The 20,016-nt window shown below is 40.9% G+C and overlaps 1 protein-coding gene across 1 annotated transcript in view; it reads left to right on the forward strand.

The window, feature by feature from the left end:
* LOC306772147 (ryanodine receptor 3) overlaps positions 1-19,497 on the forward strand; it is a gene marked incomplete at both ends in the record, with an annotated part of 112,904 nt that extends 93,407 nt beyond the window's left edge. Inside the window, 32 exons of the mRNA XM_079261561.1 lie at positions 28-87; positions 175-309; positions 1,286-1,398; positions 2,854-2,950; positions 3,854-3,963; positions 4,265-4,316; positions 4,394-4,450; positions 4,544-4,643; positions 4,720-4,799; positions 4,875-4,951; positions 7,298-7,371; positions 8,989-9,069; positions 9,224-9,312; positions 9,404-9,532; positions 9,660-9,764; positions 11,031-11,112; positions 11,242-12,554; positions 12,662-12,720; positions 12,924-13,098; positions 13,793-13,879; positions 13,965-14,159; positions 14,261-14,391; positions 14,483-14,525; positions 14,657-14,784; positions 14,896-14,956; positions 15,096-15,242; positions 16,966-17,100; positions 17,185-17,341; positions 17,551-17,615; positions 18,220-18,320; positions 18,949-19,000; positions 19,402-19,497. Coding sequence (XP_079117687.1) covers positions 28-87; positions 175-309; positions 1,286-1,398; positions 2,854-2,950; positions 3,854-3,963; positions 4,265-4,316; positions 4,394-4,450; positions 4,544-4,643; positions 4,720-4,799; positions 4,875-4,951; positions 7,298-7,371; positions 8,989-9,069; positions 9,224-9,312; positions 9,404-9,532; positions 9,660-9,764; positions 11,031-11,112; positions 11,242-12,554; positions 12,662-12,720; positions 12,924-13,098; positions 13,793-13,879; positions 13,965-14,159; positions 14,261-14,391; positions 14,483-14,525; positions 14,657-14,784; positions 14,896-14,956; positions 15,096-15,242; positions 16,966-17,100; positions 17,185-17,341; positions 17,551-17,615; positions 18,220-18,320; positions 18,949-19,000; positions 19,402-19,497 — 4,386 coding nt within the window. The remainder of the gene's footprint in view (positions 1-27; positions 88-174; positions 310-1,285; positions 1,399-2,853; positions 2,951-3,853; positions 3,964-4,264; positions 4,317-4,393; positions 4,451-4,543; positions 4,644-4,719; positions 4,800-4,874; positions 4,952-7,297; positions 7,372-8,988; positions 9,070-9,223; positions 9,313-9,403; positions 9,533-9,659; positions 9,765-11,030; positions 11,113-11,241; positions 12,555-12,661; positions 12,721-12,923; positions 13,099-13,792; positions 13,880-13,964; positions 14,160-14,260; positions 14,392-14,482; positions 14,526-14,656; positions 14,785-14,895; positions 14,957-15,095; positions 15,243-16,965; positions 17,101-17,184; positions 17,342-17,550; positions 17,616-18,219; positions 18,321-18,948; positions 19,001-19,401) is intronic.
* Between the last annotated feature and the right edge of the window lie 519 nt (positions 19,498-20,016).

Here is a 20,016-nt window from a genome sequence, read left to right on the forward strand (position 1 = left end):
ACAAGCTGTTTTGTCACTGTTAAACAGAAAGATACAGATGAAGAAGTCAAAGACCACATCCGCCAGAATCTTCACCTTCGAGAAAAGGTATGCAAAACCACATGAAGAATGACTTTTACAGGAAGATAATACCTTGAGTTTGATACTCTAAGCTGACATGTTGATGTGATTCAGTCGGAGGACCCTGCAGTGAGGTGGCAGCTGAACCTTTACAGAGACATAGTGATGAGGACCGAGGGGCCTCCCAACCCTGAAAGAGTGGTGGATCGTATCCAGAGGATCTCTGCTGCTGTTTTCAACCTGGAGCAGGTTAAACATTTATATCTTCATAGTCACAGTAAACAAAAAAAAAAAAAAAGAAAGTAAAAAATATTGGACTTAAAATACAATTGAATATGTTGATAATGATAATTAAATATATGATAAATTATAATAATGTAAAATAAATTCACAAATGGTGGCCTGGCAACCTGTTCAGGGTGTGCCCTGCCTCCCGCTTGATGGGATGGTATCCGGCTTCTCCCTGAATTGGATTGAGTGGTATAGAATCATGAATGAACAAAATTCACAAACAAGAGTATAAACATTCATTCATTCATTCATTCATTTTCCGAACCGCTTATTCCAATTCAGGGTCGCGGGGAAGCTGGAGCCTATCCCAGCTGGCTTTGGGCGACAGGCAGGGTACACCCTGGACAGCTCGCCAGTCCATCGCAGGGCGAGTATAAACATAAATAATAATAATAATAATAATAATAACAAAAATAATAATAATGATAATAATGATAATAATGATAATAAAATGATCAAAAGAAATGAAATAAAAAACAAGGCCAGACCTAATTTTTTTCTGAAACTTTGTGACATCAAAGGGTTAAACCACTGTGCATATCATGTTAGTTAGGTGCAGGATCACCAAATAAAGAATTATATTTTTTCATTTAACATGATGCCAAGGACAGCTGTTTAGACTTTAGTCTTGTTTTGTTGTTGTGAATAAAAATATCTCAGCTTATCCATCCATCTGTGATTAAAAAAAAAAAAAGTGCTTTTCCACTTGGTTTGTCATAGATGACTAAACTAAAACGGCAGCCATCCGTGAAAGCTCTTTCTCTTCTTTCACATAGGAAACAGATTCAGGATGAGTCACCGAAACACAAAACACCATTGCTGAGGAAATGCTTGTGTGCCTGATGAAACGGCCACGTTTCAGCAGTGATATATTTCTGTGGCTTGTCTGCAGGAGAATGCCATCCCTGAGTATTATCCTTTCCATCCTTTTTAGGTGGAGCAGCCGCTGAGATCCAAAAAATGCGTGTGGCAGAAGTTACTATCCAAACAGAGGAAGCGAGCAGTAGTTGCCTGCTTCCGAATGGCTCCACTCTATAACCTACCAAGGTATCACCATATTTAGTTACTTCTTAAATCTTCATTGTGATCTCTCTCTCTTTTTTTGTGCAGTATCAGATTAAACAGTTTAAGGACAGTTAATTGATCCAAGTCAATTCCACAGCTCCTTGAGCAGATGGAAAAGGAGTGCAGCTAGTGCTGTAGCATCACCTCTCCCGTTACATTTTCTTCTTTTTCTGTTTCTCAAACCTCTCTCCTCTTTTCTGGATTCTGACCCTGCATTAATGAGCAGCCACCATCTGTTTGTAGGACACATTTCTAGCTTACAGCTGGTACCTACTTATAAGAGTAGGAAAGAATGGACACTAGTAATTTCATGGCCTGCTGCTCTGTAACTCTATCACAGGAAGTCAGGCAGAGTGCTACAGTGTGCAGGGAAACAATTATACGGCCTGACCTCAAGGTGGCTGTCTTCAATATGTGCTCAGATGAAGCCACCTTTCTGGCTGACAGCATGACTCGTTCATTTAGAATTGTTGATGGTGAAATATAATCCAGTATAGGTAATAATTACAAAATACTGTGGTATACACAATGATCTCTTGAATCTGTAAGTATGGGAACCTCATGTGCAATAAATTTCTTGCATTCAGATGCCATCTTTTCATATATGTATCTTTGTTTAGCTTCTGCTCTGTCCTTAGTGTCATCTTTTATTATGCCTCTACCTCATTCCCTCAGGCACAAAAACAATAATTACTTCCTGAATACCTTCCGACACATTTGGCTGGAGATAATGCATGAGAGCACAGACTATAACAGTCTGCTCTCAGTGATGACGGTAATGTAGCACTGATCCAGTGTTGCTGCCTCTTTGAATTGTCTTCTCTTTACTGCTTGCTTTTCATCCGGCCCGTTATTTGCTATGACACCCATTTTCACTGGTATTGTCACTGGTTCAGTCATTTGTAGTTGTACAAGTTCATTTATAAAACCAACCAGACTGAGCTTGTTGTATCTTAAAAAAAAAAAAAAAAAAAAAAAAAAAAAAGATACTTCTGTTATGTCAATATTTAGTAAAAAACATAAGTTCTAGTTAAAAATAAGCCATTATTTTTTTTAAGAAGTTTTGGCAAGCACATTTATGGAGAAATGCTGCTAAGCTAACCCTCAGTCGTTATGCTAAACTAATGCTAAGCTAACTGCTAACAAATAGGAGAATGTTTTTGTTTACTCCTTGTTGCATTTTCCTCCACATTTAATTATTATAACGAACCTTGTAAGTGCAATTCTGTTTGCTGATGAGGACAAGATTAAAAGTAAATAAGTAAATAAATAATGACTAGGTCATTACGGTGGCAGGAAGCCTGCATGTTAAGTGACCACTTGGATGTGCTTGTATCCAAATCCTATCCAAAACTAACCAGTCCAAAGCCTACCTAAAGGGACCTCTTTCCTTCTCTGCACTACTCCTATCTAACCCTAGCTAATCTCCTCCCTTAGGCATCGCTCTATTAACCTCTTCCTCCTGGCCTATCAGAGTATATGGATAGAAACAGAGGAGTACTCCTTTGAGGAGAAACTAGTGCAGGACCTTGCAGTAAGTATTCATGTTGCCCCCACCTCCTCCTTTCCCGGTGTCTTCATGTCCGTACTTGTGTGCAGCAGTTGGGGAGCTTTGTGTCGTTTGCACCATTCTACATGTTAAAAGTGTCAAATATATTCCACTTCCACCGTGTATCACTGAGCCATTTTCAGTCATCGGTGCGGTGGTTTTCAGTGAGCATGACATCACCACTGATGTCAGAGCCAGCTGATCATGTGTCCCATCCAACACAGGTAAGAAAGCATCCACTCAGAAAAAACAAACAACACAAAAACTTAGAACAAAAGCACAGCGGTAAAGAAAGTATGACAGCAGAATAGGTCATTTTTCATAAAACGAAGTAAAGCAAAAGCAGTTTCAGAAAAACAAAAACAAAACATCAACAAATAAAACCAAAGACAATTTGTTGGATTAAATTCTAATTAGGGCATTTAGGGATATCATGAGTGGTATTGAAATGAAATTGGAATGAATACAGCTTTCATATAATTTATTTTTAACCCTTTATTAGTTGTTCTTTATTTATTGTACATTATTTGTAATCAAAGCCAAGAAGGAAAGGGTACATTATTATAAAGCTTCAGCCAATTGGAATGAAAAAACAATGGTAACAATCTGTTTTATTAGAAGTCTTCCTGCTCTGCGGTGAAATGACAGAATGGCGTCATGCTTAGCTCCATTCATTAAAACTGTGGAACATCATATGTGTGTGTACCAGCATGCGTGAATTTGCCAGTTCTGTCCACGCATGTGCTTGTGGTTTATTTTGTGAATGATTTCTTTTGATATTTCTCACCTTTATGTGTAAAATCTTTCAGATTTCCTGGTTCATCAGCTTATATGGTAAAATCTGAGACATGCCTTTGTTGCACGACTGATTTGTGTATTATTTCCCAGAAAACACAGCCTGAAGTGGAGGAGGAGGAAGAGGAGGAGGTCAGAAAGCAGCCAGATCCTCTTCATCAGCTCATTCTGCATTTTAGCCACAACGCTCTGACTGAATGCAGGTGGATACACATATACACCCCCCCTACACACACAAATACACCTGGCTACCTGGCACCAGCATGGCTTGCTCCATCTGTGCTACATAATGGTTTTGGCTCGTTTCCTCAACAAAAAATGAACATTAAGCATAAATCATCCCCATATTCTATATAATAGCAGGAAAACACGTGCAGTTTCACATGTATTCTCTGTAGTATTGTTGGTATAACAGCTGTAAGTCTAATTACTATACGTTATTACCTAGAGATGTGATGTGAATATCAGTTTAACCACCATAAATCTATCTTCCTTCTGTTGTAGCTCTTTAGAAGAGGATCCCTTGTACATAGCCTATGCGGATATGATGGCAAAGGTATCTCTGCTCAAGATTGTTCATAAATGTTGCTTTGCAAAAAAATGCGCAGGTTTGATGTTCATTTTGTCTTTCAGAGTTGTGCTGAGGGTGAAGAAGAGGAGGAGCAGGAAGGGAAAGAGAAAACATTTGAGGTACTTATTAGATACTGATAAGTATTCTACATTTCACTTTTTTTCTTTTATCAGCTGTTCAAAATTGTGGGGTTTTTTTCTGATGTCTAACAGGAAAAGGAAATGGAAAAACAAAAGATGCTGTATCAGCAAGCCAGACTGCATGATCGAGGGGCTGCAGAAATGGTGCTTCAGATGATCAGTGCCAGCAAAGGTAGGACAACGCATCCGGTCCAATCCTCCATCTTACAGCAGCTGCCTTTGCTTTAACTCTGATCTGTGGCCATCAGGTCGTCTCGCTGCCACTGTGACTTTCACACTCAAGCTGGGCATCTCCATTCTCAACGGCGGAAACATACTGGTCCAGCAGGTATGCTACACTCCTTAAGCTGAAAATGCAACAGCTTTAGCTTCATTATTAATTGCATTTTTTATTCTGAGGCAGAAAATGCTGGACTACTTGAAGGAAAAAAGGGACGTCGGATTCTTCAAAAGTCTGTCTGGACTGATGATGTCATGCAGGTAATGCAGCCATGTTGAAACATGAATATTGTTTCAAGGTTGGCAGTGACCTCCCCCGAGCACTGCACACCGCCCGCCTTATGTTCACTCCAGCAGGCCACTCCAGCCAATCACAGCAGAGGAAACAGAGATAATGACACACAGCTGGACACGCAAATTAAAACAGCTGACCATGGCACGCACAACACCTCCACCCCCAAGATGTTGAGCCGGGAATGCCCAGGACTGTCAGCCAACATCAGGAGGAATGCGTGACAATGTGTCAGCCAGAATGTTATCCTTACCTGCGATGTGTCTGATCTCCAGATTAAACCCCTGCAGAAACAAAGCACACCTCATGAGCCGCTGATTAGACTTGCGTATTTGACCGATGAACACCAGAGGATTATGGTCAGTAAAAACGGTGATCGGACAGATAGACAAACCGAGATAAACCTCAAAATGTTTCAAGGCCAACACGAGCGCAAGCGCCTCCTTCTCGACAGTTGAATACACCCGCTGATGCTGATTAAACTTCTTAGAAAAATAGCACAGCGGGTGCTCCACCCCGTCAGGACCATCTTGCAGAAGAACTGCACCCGCGCCAGAATCACTGGCATCTACTGCCAGTTTAAAGGGCGATCCGAACACAGGAGCAGCAAGAACAGGCTAATGGGTCAGGAGAGCTTTAATGCACTCAAAAGCATGAGCGCAATTTACCGACCAGACAGACGGTCTTTTTGGGCTCAAGAGGTCGGTAAGAGGAGCGGCAACAGCTGAAAAGTTCCTACAAAAGCTGCGATAGTAACCGGCCATTCCTAAAAACCGTTGTAGTTCACGCCTGGAAGACGGAGCGGGAAACTGTAGGATGGCCTCCACCTTAGAGTGCACTGGTGTCACTTGGCCACTGCCCACTATCTTCCCCAAGTAAACCACAGTGGCACAGCCAAATGCGCACTTTGCAAGATTAACTGTTAAATTCGCCTCGACCAGTCGGTCGAACACAGCTCTCAGTTGACCGATGTGCTCCTCCCAGCAACTAGAATACACCACGATATCATCAAGATATGCCTCACACCCCGGCACCCCCGACAGCACCTTATTCACCAGCCGCTGAAATGTAGCCAGGGCGTTACGTACCCCGAACGGCATGACCACGTACTGAAGAAAAGAGTCAGGTGTAACAAACGCGGATATCTCTTTTGCTCTCTGCATCAGTGGTACTTGCCAGTAACCTTTTAAGAGGTCTAGCGTCGACACATAAGCAGCGGACCCAACCCGGTCCACACAATCTTCCATCCGTGGTAACAGATGGCAATCCGGCTTCGTAACTCGGTTCACTTTTCTAAAGTCAGTACAAAAGCGGTCAGACCCGTCAGACTTCACAGCCAAAAGACACGGTGAACTCCAGGAGCTGCAGCTTGGCTCTGCAATCCCATGTGACACCATGTAATCCACCTGCTGATGCAAATGCCGTTGCTTGTCAGGGTTGACCCTATAAGGATGTAGTTTAATAGGAGAGGCATCACCCACATCTATGTCATGCTGTAAAACTGTAGTTCGTGATGGTACGTCAGAGAACAAAGAACGATGACATTCAACGAGACCGAGCACATCCCTTTGTTGAACGTCAGACAAATGCGCAAGGTACGTACCAAGTTCACCTAAAATTTCAGAGTTCTGTAAACGACCCCGCAGCAAGGCCTCGGACGGCACATCAACATCAACTTCAGCACTGGACAGCTCCTGAGGGGAACACACCCCACAATACAGGCAGCACAAAGCGCTGCACACAGATCGCCACACAATCCAAACAAGATCCCGCACGGGCCCCCATATATGTTACGGCCCCTAAACAAAACAATAGTACGGCTCGAGAGTAGGAACCATAACATATGAGAGGAACCACTGCCAACAATCAACATGTAAACAAAGTTTAGTAAAGAAACCGACAGCAACCGAAAGAGGAGGGAGCCCCAGCCAAAATAAACAAAAAGGGAGCCGCCACAAACCAGCCACGCAATGGGCTGTAGGATCTGGGCCGCTCCCCAAACAAAAGAGGATCAAACCAAAGAACCAAAACCGAAAACTGAACTACCGGAGACTCCCAACTCAAAAACAACCCAAACAGAATGATGGAGAGGTTGGCAGTGACCTCCCCCGAGCACTGCGCACCGCCCGCCTTATGTTCACTCCAGCAGGCCACTCCAGCCAATCACAGCAGAGGAAACAGAGATAATGACACACAGCTGGACACGCAAATTAAAACAGCTGACCATGGCACGCACAACAGTCCTAAAACATCTCATATGGAATATCTGTAGCAGACACTTTAATGGTTCAGTTTGTGTCTTTCTTTTCTCACAGTGTCCTGGACCTGAACGCTTTTGAAAGGCAGAACAAAGCTGAAGGTCTGGGAATGGTAACTGAGGAGGGATCAAGTAAGTAAGGACAATAAAAGTGGTAAACTCTTGACACTGCACTAGTTGATCCTTAAGACTAAGCAATTGACTTGTCCTCCTCAAGAAGATCTTTAATCATGTTGATACAAAGAAAGGTTTAGCGAGGCAGAATAAAATGGATCGCAAGTCAATAATATGCTTCTGTTACTGCTGGAAGATTGCCACATAGACAGAACCTCAATAGTAAAAGTTCAGCAGTTTATCTGCTGCGCTCTGCGCTGCTGCTAAATGCTGATCTGCTGCAATGGGAGAGCATCTTCATAAACTGGTAATGAAAGAGGTGATTATATTGGTGGCTTTATTTGTGCAGCAGATGGGGTATTGAGTCACCAGTACTGTGTGAGAATCAGGTTCCCAGCAAACAAGCCCTATTTTACCCAGATGTGTGTCATTCTGGCTCATAATGTAGACCTGTAACCATAACGAATGATTATCTTGACAGGATATCAACTCTTTACTTTGTTGTTGCTCAAGCCCATCTCCACATCATGTGTGTCTCTTGTTTCACGTTGTCATGTCATCCTGCAGGTAAACCTGTGTTACTGTATGTCCAAGTCCTGTCCTGGCTTTGTCTGCCACTTCAAAAAAGACTCACAATCACAAATACATCTACATAAAAACAATCCTGTTGTAATCTGAGGTTTTTTTTTTATCAAAGTTGATGGGTTGCATACAGTATAAGATTATATTTTTATCATACATTCTTCAGCTCATTTTCACTTCATAAGCCCAGGCATAAGTGATGGCAACTGTTACCTATATATACCTGCTAAGTGAGCAGACTGTACTTTAAAGACTGAAAGAATTGTTAATTGTTTGTCAGTGTTGTTAATCAGTGTATGTAAAGTATATATCTACAGCCCTATCACGCTCTCCTGTTCCTACTTCTTCTGATTGAATCTCAATGTCTTCTCCTTTGCTTATGTCTGCTTTTGTTTTGTTTGTTTCCTTCTGATCATGTTTTTATGTCATCGGTCGCAGTCAACGTGAGTGAGCGGGGTAAATACACGGTTTAGATTTTACTCATTTTCTGCAATGCTGACATCTTGATTGCTCTCTATCCCGCTCCTTTCCTCTCATTTCCTTCCAGTCCCTTTCTGCTCCTTCCTCTCCCTCCTCCTCCTTATGATCTGAATCATAACCACTGTCTTTGTATCTTGGACTGAAAGAACACATGCATGCTCTTTTGACCTGAGTCCGCGCTCCCAGAACTTACTTACTCTGATCTGTCCTCTTCTTTGCATAAGAAGGCAGTGCTTGTTATTTGTTTGAGACTTTTTTTTTCATTTTTGATGATACTAACTTATGTATTTTAAGAACTAAATATCCTAAAGCTTTGTTCATTTGTTAAAAACAAAGCTTTGCTGGTAATTTAAAATAAAAAAAAAAACCAAAAAAACCCAGTTTTGTTTATATTTTTTCAAATGATGCTGTTGACCATTTGTGTGTGCTTGAAGCTCTCAGTATAATTCCTATAAATTCCCAACAGTATTATAAGGGTCCAAAGCTTGTAAATTCCTGTATAGATGTAAAACTGATTGGTTTTTGAGTTGCTTATCACTGAAGAGGAAATGTAATATCATTTCCTGTTTTCAGGTTCCAAGGTTCTGCAGAATGATGAGTTCACAAAAGACCTCTTTAGGTTTCTGCAGCTCCTCTGTGAGGGTCACAATAATGGTTAGTCGACTCTGTTTTTCTACTCAACAAGATTAGATAAAGATGAGCTGCATTTTTCTGAGCAACACGGTTTCAGAGGCTTGATTTTATGGAGCTGATGGGGTGCATCAACAAATGTATATAGTTTCTGATCCTCTTCTATCATTTGTTTTAGATTTTCAAAACTTTCTGAGAACTCAGACTGGGAACACGACGACAGTCAACATCATCATTAGCACTGTGGACTACCTGCTCAGACTACAGGTATTGCTTTATGGCATATTCTGTACAGCTCTGCCACACATCTAAGGAATTTGATAGATTTAAGAGATTTATTTGTTTTTAATTTGTTTAGGAATCAATCAGTGATTTCTACTGGTACTATTCTGGTAAGGATGTCATTGACGAAGCTGGCCAAAGGAACTTTTCCAAAGCGTTAGCAGTGGCAAAACAGGTCTTCAACTCTTTAACTGAGTATATTCAGGTACTTCATTACAGGAAACTTGTCCACAATTAAAAGCCCAGTCACAATAAATGGATAATATCAAGAAGATTTTGCATGACATGCCACATGTATTTTTTCCATATCGGCTCTCTGCTGTGTGCTCCAGGGTCCTTGTATAGGTAATCAGCAGAGTCTGGCTCACAGCCGACTGTGGGATGCAGTGGTGGGCTTCCTGCATGTGTTTGCCAACATGCAGATGAAGTTATCACAGGTGTGTGCTTTATATCTATCAGTCAATAAATAAATATGTTTTAAAGTACAATTAAAATATATATTATGGTTTAATGTATGGTTTGTGCTTCTGATCATCTTCACTTGATTAACTTCAGGATTAAATAATGGAAAATAAATATTTTGCCATTTTGATTTCTTTTGGAAAGCTGTTTAAAAACACGAGTCATTTTTTGCAATTTCCCTCTGGCATGCAGAAAGTCTTTTTAATTCAATTCAATTCAATTCAATTCACTGTTATTTTATTTTATTTTATTTTACTTTATTTTATTTATTTTATTTTGCAAATGCATATATTCAGTTCGGTCCACTATAATTGTAAACACTTTGTTTTTTTCCTCTGTTCAGCATTTTCTATCCTTCGATCCTATATTTTGCCCATCCTTTACAATAAAAGAAGCATCTTGCAGAAGCTCTCATATGAGGCTGCTCCTGCGAGTGCCTAGAAGCTGAAGCACAAGCCAGATGTTTGCAATGTCCGTGTACCGACATGCGTTGATGTAATTAATTTTATTTATAGATATATGTGTGGGCTATCACCTTTGCTTTTTCAAAGCGATGCTAAGTTCATCGACATTCTGACATTTAACAATGCTGCCAATCAGCTCAAGCACAAAACTGTGTACACAATTTCAGTAAAAAAAAAAAAAAAAGGTTTGAACATACATAGTAAAGATTAAGAGTTTCTACGGAGTTATTCCTGGTTTTAGTGAGATAAAAATCTGAACACCAGTGATGTTTTATAAAAGACCACCAGAGGTCTCTCCTGCCTCTAGGATAACTTGGGGGTGTTGCAGTACAGTCACATGCAAGTCTACTCAATTCTTCGATGTGGCTCCATCTAAGCCATGGGCAATAAGCCAGCAGTGGGATAAAAAACATACACCAAACATTATCTTACAGTCTTCACAAAGGGCTGGTTCTGAATCTGAATGAGGGAGAGCGCAGGTGGAGAGGGCTGAATTTAGCCCATCAAAGTATGGTTTAGATTTATGGTATGTTGAGTACAATCTCCGGAGAGACCCTAAATGAGTCCGTCTGACCCAGCCATCTGCTCCTAGACAGTAAAATAACATCAGTCCTAGTGATGATGGATGGATGTTACCTAGCAGGACCTTCTGCTCCCTGGCAGAAATTGAAGCAGCCTTGATGTCTTCAAATAAAACTCAGGGTTATTAAAGAGTATCATTACAGGGGGGGGCATCAGTACTCACAGGATTTCACTTCCCTTCTTTTTTTCCATCAGGATTCCAGTCAAATTGAATTATTGAAGGAGCTGTTGGACTTGCAGAAGGACATGATCGTCATGATGCTCTCTCTTCTCGAAGGTTTGTCTCATTCAAAACAGGTTCAATCAAATGCTCACCACAGTAGCATCACTTTTCTATTTCTAGGTTGGAGACTTTCTCGTTGTCTTTAGTAACAATCCCGGCTTTTATTTCTTCACTGCTGAACAGGTAATGTTGTCAATGGAACTATTGGGAAACAAATGGTGGACACCTTGGTGGAATCTTCCAGTAATGTAGAGATGATCCTGAAATTTTTTGACATGTTCCTCAAATTGAAAGACTTGACCACTTCAGATAGTTTCAAGGAATATGACGAAGACAGTAAAGGAGTCATCTCAAAGAAGGACTTCCAGAAGTCCATGGAGAACCAGAAACAGTACTCCCAATCTGAGATCGAGTTTCTTCTGTCCTGTGCTGAGGCTGATGAGAACGACATGTTCAACTACAAGCAGTTTGTGGAGAGATTTCACGAACCAGCCAAGGACATTGGCTTTAACGTAGCTGTGTTGCTAACCAACCTGTCAGAGCACATGCCTCACGACGCTCGCCTCTCAACATTCCTCGACCTGGCCGAGAGCGTTCTCAGCTACTTCGAGCCTTTCTTAGGTCGTATTGAGATCATGGGCGGAGCCAAGCGCATCGAGAGAGTTTACTTTGAGATCAGCGAGTCGAGTCGTACGCAGTGGGAGAAGCCTCAGGTGAAAGAGTCCAAGCGGCAGTTCATATTCGATGTGGTCAACGAAGGTGGGGAGAGCGAGAAGATGGAACTCTTCGTCAACTTCTGCGAGGACACTATCTTTGAGATGCAGCTGGCTTCTCAGATTTCCGAGCCGGACCCAGTTGAGCTGGCGGAGGAAGATGAGGAAGACAGCCAGAGCGTGGCGGAGAACCAAGAAGAGGAAGAGGAGGAGAACATGATGATGGAGTCTTCGTCCGCATTCACAATCGCCTGCGTCTCAATGAGAAAGAGCCTCAGTCACTTCCGCCAGCTGCTCACTCTCAAGAGCATGAGGCGGCAGTACAGGAAGTTCAGGAGGATGACTGTGAAGGAGATGGTGCAGGGCTTCTTCTCCTTCTTCTGGATGATCATCACAGGCCTCTTTCACTTTGTCTACAGTCTAATTTGGGGTTTCTTTCACATCTTGTGGACCACTATGTTTGGGGGTGGCCTCGTTGAAGGAGCCAAAAATATGAAGGTGACGGATATTTTGGGAAACATGCCAGACCCAACTCAGTTCGGGATACACGGAGATGTGTTGGAAGCAGAGAAGATGGAGTTGAATGAGGCGTCAGCGTTGGCAGAGATGGGTCAGATGGCTCAGGGTGATGTGGCAGAGGCCGACCTCATGGCTGAGCTGCTCAACATCCAGCCCAAGAGGGAGGGGAAGCATGGAGCCGAGCCGGGTTTGGGCGACGTGTCGGAGGTGGTGGTGGGAGACGCTCCATCGATAGCCAGTGCGGTCAAGCAGAAAAAAGCACAGGTCAGTAAATGTGTTTAACCAGTGAAGCGAGGAAAGCTTTGTTTGTCGTCGTACCTTCCACTGGAGAAACCGAAGATTTATTTTTTGTTCATGTCATTTTGTTTTAGATGGCTGCAAAGAAGAGAGCTGCAAATGGAGATTACAAGTCTGACTCTGAGAAGGGAGAGTGAGTGTAATTTAATTTATGGCTCAACTTTGTCATAAAAGGTCTTTCAGAGCATGATCTAGCAGTGAAGCTGGGTGTAAATGTAACCATGAGCAAGTTGTTTTTGTACACAGTAGCTGTTTTATTTGCATGTTTCAATGCATCTTGTTAGATCCTCCTCAAAGACCACACAGCCGCTACTAACAGCAAAGTTGTGCTTGCAGCTCAGAGGATGGTGAAAAGAAGGATGACGACAAGGCCAAAGATGAAATTCCCCCAGAGCGCTCAGTTGAAGAGAAGAGAGCCCCAAAGAAGAGGCTGGGCCTGAAGAAAGAACCACCAGAGGCCTTCATGGCCAGCTTCTGTGCTGGCTTGGAAATCTACCAGACCAAGATGCTTGTAGGATATCACTCCCAGACACCTCCCAGATCCAGACCTTCTTTATGAAACATTTTTCTTTGACCTTCAGGCAGTTTGCAGATGTCTGATTCATGAGACTAAAACTCCATCGCAGTTCTAAAAGCTGCCTTTTGTAATCAGATCCATATAATTTTATGGCATCTAACAGTTTATAACATAATTCCAGCTCAAATGAGGGATTAGTTGGAAATAATCAGATAAAACACAGGAAACATTATTCTGTGGATTTATTGGTAGCATGACAAACAGAAAGATATTCAGCTTATACAGTATAAATAGGAAACTGTGACTTTTAGGGGAAAGAATTGCCTCATATATCAGCTTGTGTTGGATGAATTCTTAATCATTCTTGCAACCTTTAACTGATGATTTCCAACTAATTGCACACAGGGCTTGTCCAATTTTCAACACAGACTTAATAAACTGCTTCACCTCTACACAACCTGCAGCACAATCACATATGCAGTTTGGATTTTGCATGTTGTTGAGATTTTCTGCTCAAACAGGAGTTTTGGAACAATGTCTAACAGAAGATTTTGTCTTTCTACATGAATCAAAACTCGTATCAGAATGGATTTTGATTTGAAACCAGAACTTTTTGTTAAATTGGGGACAAATTTCCTTTTTATGCACAACTCATTCTAAAATGATTTTTATTATCAATTTCTGACAGAACTACCTGGCCAGAAATTTCTACAACCTTCGCTTCTTAGCACTTTTTGTTGCCTTTGCGATCAACTTCATCCTTCTCTTCTACAAGGTACGTTTGTAATTAAACCATCCTGACGCATGTAGTGGGGGGTTTCACGTTGTTCAATATTTAATGATGTCTGATCATCTTTCAGGTGACTGGTGATTACTCAGATGACGAGGACCCCTGGAACGGTCGAAGCAGAGTAGGAGAGGAGGAGGATGAAGGGGCACTGGAGTATTTTGTCCTGCAGGAGAGCACTGGTTACATGGCGCCAACGCTACGCTGTTTGGCAATACTACACACTATCATATCATTCCTGTGTGTGGTGGGATACTACTACCTGAAGGTAAAATGGCCGCCAGTGGGGAAAAAAAAAGTAGTTTATTTAAAAGTGAAATGTAGTAGTTCATCAACCTCCAAATACTCATCTTATCTGACACAAACTAGGTGCCTCTAGTGGTATTTAAACGGGAGAAAGAGATAGCGAGGAAGCTGGAGTTTGCAGGCCTCTACATCACTGAGCAACCATCCGATGATGACATTAAAGGACAGTGGGACAGGCTGGTCATCAACACTCCGTGAGTCCCCTATAGCATTGGTTTTAAACCTTCATGTCATAACCTTTTGCAAACAAGGGTTTAATTCTGATGTTTTGTCTCTTTTTATCAGTTCATTTCCCAACAACTACTGGGACAAATTTGTCAAACGCAAAGTAAGTGGCTTTACGTAATTCTAATTAAATCTCTAGTGCACACAGGCCGTAAATTTAAATCTGTTTGAACCTTTTAAATGTCAGCTACAGTGTCCTCCTCTCTCGTGTTTTTCCGTGGCTGCTGTTTGTAGGTGATAAAGAAATATGGAGACCTGTACGGAGCAGAGAGGATAGCAGAGCTGCTGGGATTGGACAAGAGTGCCCTGGATTTCAACCCTACAGAGGAGACGGTTGCCAAGGAGGCCTCACTGGTGTCATGGTGAGAGATTAAACCGATAAATAGCTGCCAAGCTGGGACTGCTGGAAGCAAAAGTAGAGGTCAAACTGAAAATATGAGCCCTTCATATCAACTTTTTTTTCTCATTGCCAGGTTGAGCTCAATCGATACAAAGTACCATGTCTGGAAAATGGGGGTGGTGTTTACAGACAATGTAAGTTTGACATTAATCGGGATGATGAATAAGGGTTGTAATTTTCTTAATGGGTGACTGAATGATTTAAAGAATGAACAGGTTGATTGACGGTTCAGGACAAAAAGAGGAATTCTAACAAATACTAATTTTTCAACAGTCATTCCTGTACCTAGTTTGGTACACCACCATGTCAATTTTGGGACACTACAACAACTTTTTCTTTGCTGCCCATCTATTGGACATCGCCATGGGCTTCAAGACCCTCCGCACCATCCTCTCTTCTGTCACACATAATGGCAAACAGGTGAGGAGTAGCCTGCAGTTCTCTTTCCAAACAGTCACTGGAGAGTTAGTGGTTTGATTGTTTCAGGAGAGCAGATGAAGTTTTGGCCCCTCAAGCCTTTTTCAGCACCAACAATCTCTGGGACAAAAGCACAGATGTGACACATATTAGTGACACATTTACTGTGACTGCATGGACAAGCTCCAGCTGTGAGTTAAGAAAAGCTATTCCAGAGTCTCGGATTGACTCAAACCCTGCAAAATGATAGCAAATGAAGGCTCAAAATGTTTACAATTCTTCCAGGCAGTAGCTTCTTCACATAATACTTAAATATGTACATAAACTTTTAGTATAACTGTAATAATAATATCAATACTTTGTATAATGATAGATAGATAGATAGATAGATCAGTTCCCTTTGTCTGACCAATTTTTGATATTACAAAGGTGGACGTAATAAAGTAAACTCCAGCTTTAGTAAATTGTAAGGAAATTCCTTTAATTTGACATCCCTGTGCATGTTTGTTGTTGTTCCTTCAATGTGTTTAATAGGAGTGACTGCAACAACAACAACAGTGGTTTCACTGTTAGCATAGCTTTCAATTTCAATCATGTTTTTCTCTGTCAAATATTAGCAGTCAGAGGATTATTGTTTTCAGCACCACATTTTAAAGGTTGTGTTGATATCCGCGCCTGTCTGTTCCCTGATGTGCGCTACTGTTTTATCACAGTTTGAATGCCTCTGCTCCACTGATGGCATTTTTGTAATGCCAATCAAAACCCTGCATTCATTTCTACCTTGTAGAAATGATTCATCACTGAAATGTTGTGTTCATTTCACGTTAATTAAATCCACTCTGTCAGTATATAGCAGCACATAAGCAGGACATACTCTATTATTTCTGCTTCATTCTTGGGAAAAAACAAAAGACAAGATGTTTAAAACATCGAATATAACAAAATTTGTCAGGACTGTCGGCTGAAGTACTTCTGTGCATCAGGTCCATAATCTTAATCATGTTTGACTACAAAATAACAAAGAAATTAAACTTCATTCATGATTTTAGGAATAACTAGTTAAAGAATTTGGAATAAAAAAAAAAAGCCAAGTTTTCCCATATTAATTTTTTTCTTCTGTAACCTGACCAGAGGTGTGAATGAAAATTTCATAATAATAATAATAGTAATAATGATTTTATTTATAGTGTACTTTACATTTTAAATCAAATCTCAACAGTGAGAAGGTTAAAACAACAATAAACAGAAAAATTAATTAAAATAACAATAACAAATAAAAACAGTAACATCAACAGGAATAATAACAATAAAAAAAAGAAATTGGCCATATAAAGATTTTTGTTTAAATAGAAGGGTTCCAGTTCACTTTAGTTACTGAGGATAAAAATACACTTCAAGAGCTCGCTACTGCTTTCCAGACTCAGCAGCCTGCGAACAGATCGATTCTGCTGTCAATTCAAATGCACTTTACTGCTGCTTCCACTGTTATTGTCTTTATAAGTCAATGACCAAATCAGTGCCTGATCCGCATCTGATAGCAGGCGTGACCTCATTTAACACTAGCAAACAACTAATTTGTCAAATTTCTTATCTTAAACTGTTTCTAAATGTTATTTTTCCCATTTTGCCAAACTGGGACTTTTCCCGTTCTGTCTCCACTGGGTTTTAAACTAAATATGTAACCAGAGAATGAGAGCCACATGTAAGGTGCTTGTCCTCTGTGCAGCTGGTGTTGACGGTGGGCTTGTTGGCAGTTGTGGTCTACCTCTACACTGTGGTGGCCTTCAACTTCTTCAGGAAGTTCTACAATAAGAGCGAGGATGAGGATGAGCCAGACATGAAGTGTGACGACATGATGACGGTAAACAGGAGCCAGAATTTCTCCTGCTTTGACTCACTCTCAACTTCTTTTACTTAAACCGACATTCCCTTTGTGTTCCTGCAGTGCTACCTATTCCACATGTACGTTGGGGTGAGAGCAGGAGGCGGCATTGGGGATGAGATTGAGGACCCTGCTGGCGATCCTTATGAGCTTTACCGCATCCTTTTTGACATCACTTTCTTCTTCTTTGTGATTGTCATCCTCCTGGCCATCATCCAGGGTGAGTTTGGACTCTACAACACTTCCTTTGCTAATGTTTACATAAAACAAACTTACAGCCTCAGCCACTTACCACAAATATGCTGACTTTTCATACACACTTCACAGCGCTTCCCATCAGAGTAGTAAACCTGCATTACAATCCCTACAACACTCACTAAGGATGCAGTATACTTTATATGCTGACAGTAATTCCTGTTTTGGCTGCAGGTTTGATCATTGATGCCTTTGGAGAGCTGAGAGACCAACAGGAACAGGTCAAAGAGGACATGGAAGTGAGAAGACATTTCATTCTCACCTGCACTTGCTTTTTGGAGTGCTGAGGGAGTTTCGTCAGAAGCAGGGGGGAAATGATGGGGTTTTGATATTTATAGCTTAATTTTCCACTGTTTGCAGCTGCATGCTTGTCTTAAACTGAAGAAATTATGTATACAGCCAGAGCTGGTTTGTAGAAATAATTAGCAGTGTAGAAATGTGAGACACAAAAAAAAAAAAAAATCAATCTCTCTTGAGGTTTTAAACAGTCAATCATGCATAAATAATGTCAGACCAGACTCTTGGAACATAAATATTTTTTTTTCCACAGTTCAAACGGTCAAAGGATAGTTTGGGAAAGTTTTGGATGAATATACAACCTTAGAGCTGAACAAGGCAGGATTTGCAGCTCTCAGCAACCTTCAGGGTTATTTTCTCAGATTTTTTTAAGTTTCAGTTCAACACAAAACATCAAGCAGCTGCCAGCAAGCTGAGTGGTGCTTACCATGACAGATGACCAAGCCATTATGTGGAAAATCAAACTGATGCAAAGTTGTCTCTGTATTGCTACAACTCATCATACTCAAGTATGTGCTACAATCCTGTTTTCTTTTCTTTTGCCAGACCAAATGCTTCATCTGTGGCATTGGTAATGATTACTTTGACACGACGCCCCATGGCTTTGAGACACACACTTTACAAGAGCACAATTTGGCAAACTACCTGTAAGTATGAATATTTAAAACAAGTACGTGAGTTAAAATGATACTTTTTTTTTCTCATCATGATTTGCTTTCCTGTTATTTGTCTGTGCAACTGATAGTCTAAGCTCATTAACTCTGTGTTTGAGCCAAAGTCACAGATGAGTAGATCCCAAAAGTTTTCTGTTTGCTTCCCCTGCCCGCCGTGCTTAGCCGCTGCCTCTGTTTTATACCGGCAACAATGGGAAGTCTTGGTCCATTTGCTCTCACAGTCAGCTGGCTAGAGGATATGTGAACGACCTCATTAGGTTGCTTCATTACAATTTAATGCCGTGAACTTTATTGGGAAAATAGGTTTGTGATAGCGTGCTCTCATACAGTATTCATCGTGATTTGGCGTGCTGCGATGCCCACTGCGATACAGCGGACCGTTGCCATTTACACCTGATTTAGCAAACAACAGGTGATTCCGTGATGGAGATAGGAGGGTGTTGCTTTGTTTGGACACTTGAGACCTGTCCTGGAAACATGAATGTGGCATTTAAGTGGCTTGTGTTGCAGAAATTAAATGTGCATCAAAACAGCTCCTCTACTCTGTTACATGATTTGGCTTTGATTATAGAACATTGGTTTATGTATTCTTTTTTTAAAGGTTTTTCCTGATGTACCTTATCAACAAGGATGAGACAGAGCACACTGGCCAGGTGGAGTATCACATCTACACTAATGATCTTGCTCTTTGAGAAATTGCATCATAACTGTGATTTTTCTGACAAATTTTGTTCATTTTGAATTTCCCACTTACATATAGACCTATGGTTTACTCAACAAACTGAAAAAATAGGTGTCAAAACTTCTGACTAGTGATGTACATTATATTTATTAAGATGCTAAGCTAACTAAAATAACGTCTGACACAAATAATGTAGTGATTTAGTTTCTCTCTCATCAAGTCTATAAAAAAAAACCATGCAGTTTAGCTCAATGACGCCCCTCAGTATTGTTTCCATAACATTGCAGAACTTTTACATGTCCAGAAAAGTCTTAACAGTAAAGAAAAGATGTCTTTAACCCTTTAAGAACTTGATTTTCTGTACATATCCAGGAGTCATACGTGTGGAAGATGTATCAGGAGCGCTGCTGGGATTTCTTTCCAGCCGGAGACTGCTTCCGTAAGCAGTATGAAGATCAGCTGGGATAGAGAAGATGCATCCTCCTGAAGCATCCTGACATACAGCTACAACACACACACACAGAGTTAGCCTTGTAATGCTCTGGATTTCTTTGGAGAGAACTATAAAAAAAATAATTTTCTATTCAAACGGAGAAAAAAGGATGATAGGAGTGTAGGGGATTTGTTTCCTGCCTGTGTCACATGTACCCTTGTCACCACTGGTACAGTACCAGTCTATGAGGAAATGGACCTGCAACTTGCTCAGACATATTGGCTCTCTAATAGATTTGGGACTTGTTTTTGACAGCGTGTTGCCTTTTACTCCACATAACCCCAAGTCATTGCACAATTCCTTCTTCTTTTCTTTCTTTTTTATTTAGTCTTTTTGAGAAATAGTGGGTTGTGTGGGGTTATGGGACAATATGTCAGTCATATTATGCACAATGTATGAATGTTGAACTTGAGACTTAATGCCAAATGAAAATCAGAGAAGTAGATATACATCCTGTGGTTTAAGAAAAAAAAAAAAAAAAAAGTTATTCTGAT

The sequence above is a fragment of the Telmatherina bonti genome, assembly GCF_933228915.1.
Source record: "Telmatherina bonti genome assembly, chromosome: 22".
Classification (NCBI taxonomy): domain Eukaryota; kingdom Metazoa; phylum Chordata; class Actinopteri; order Atheriniformes; family Telmatherinidae; genus Telmatherina; species Telmatherina bonti.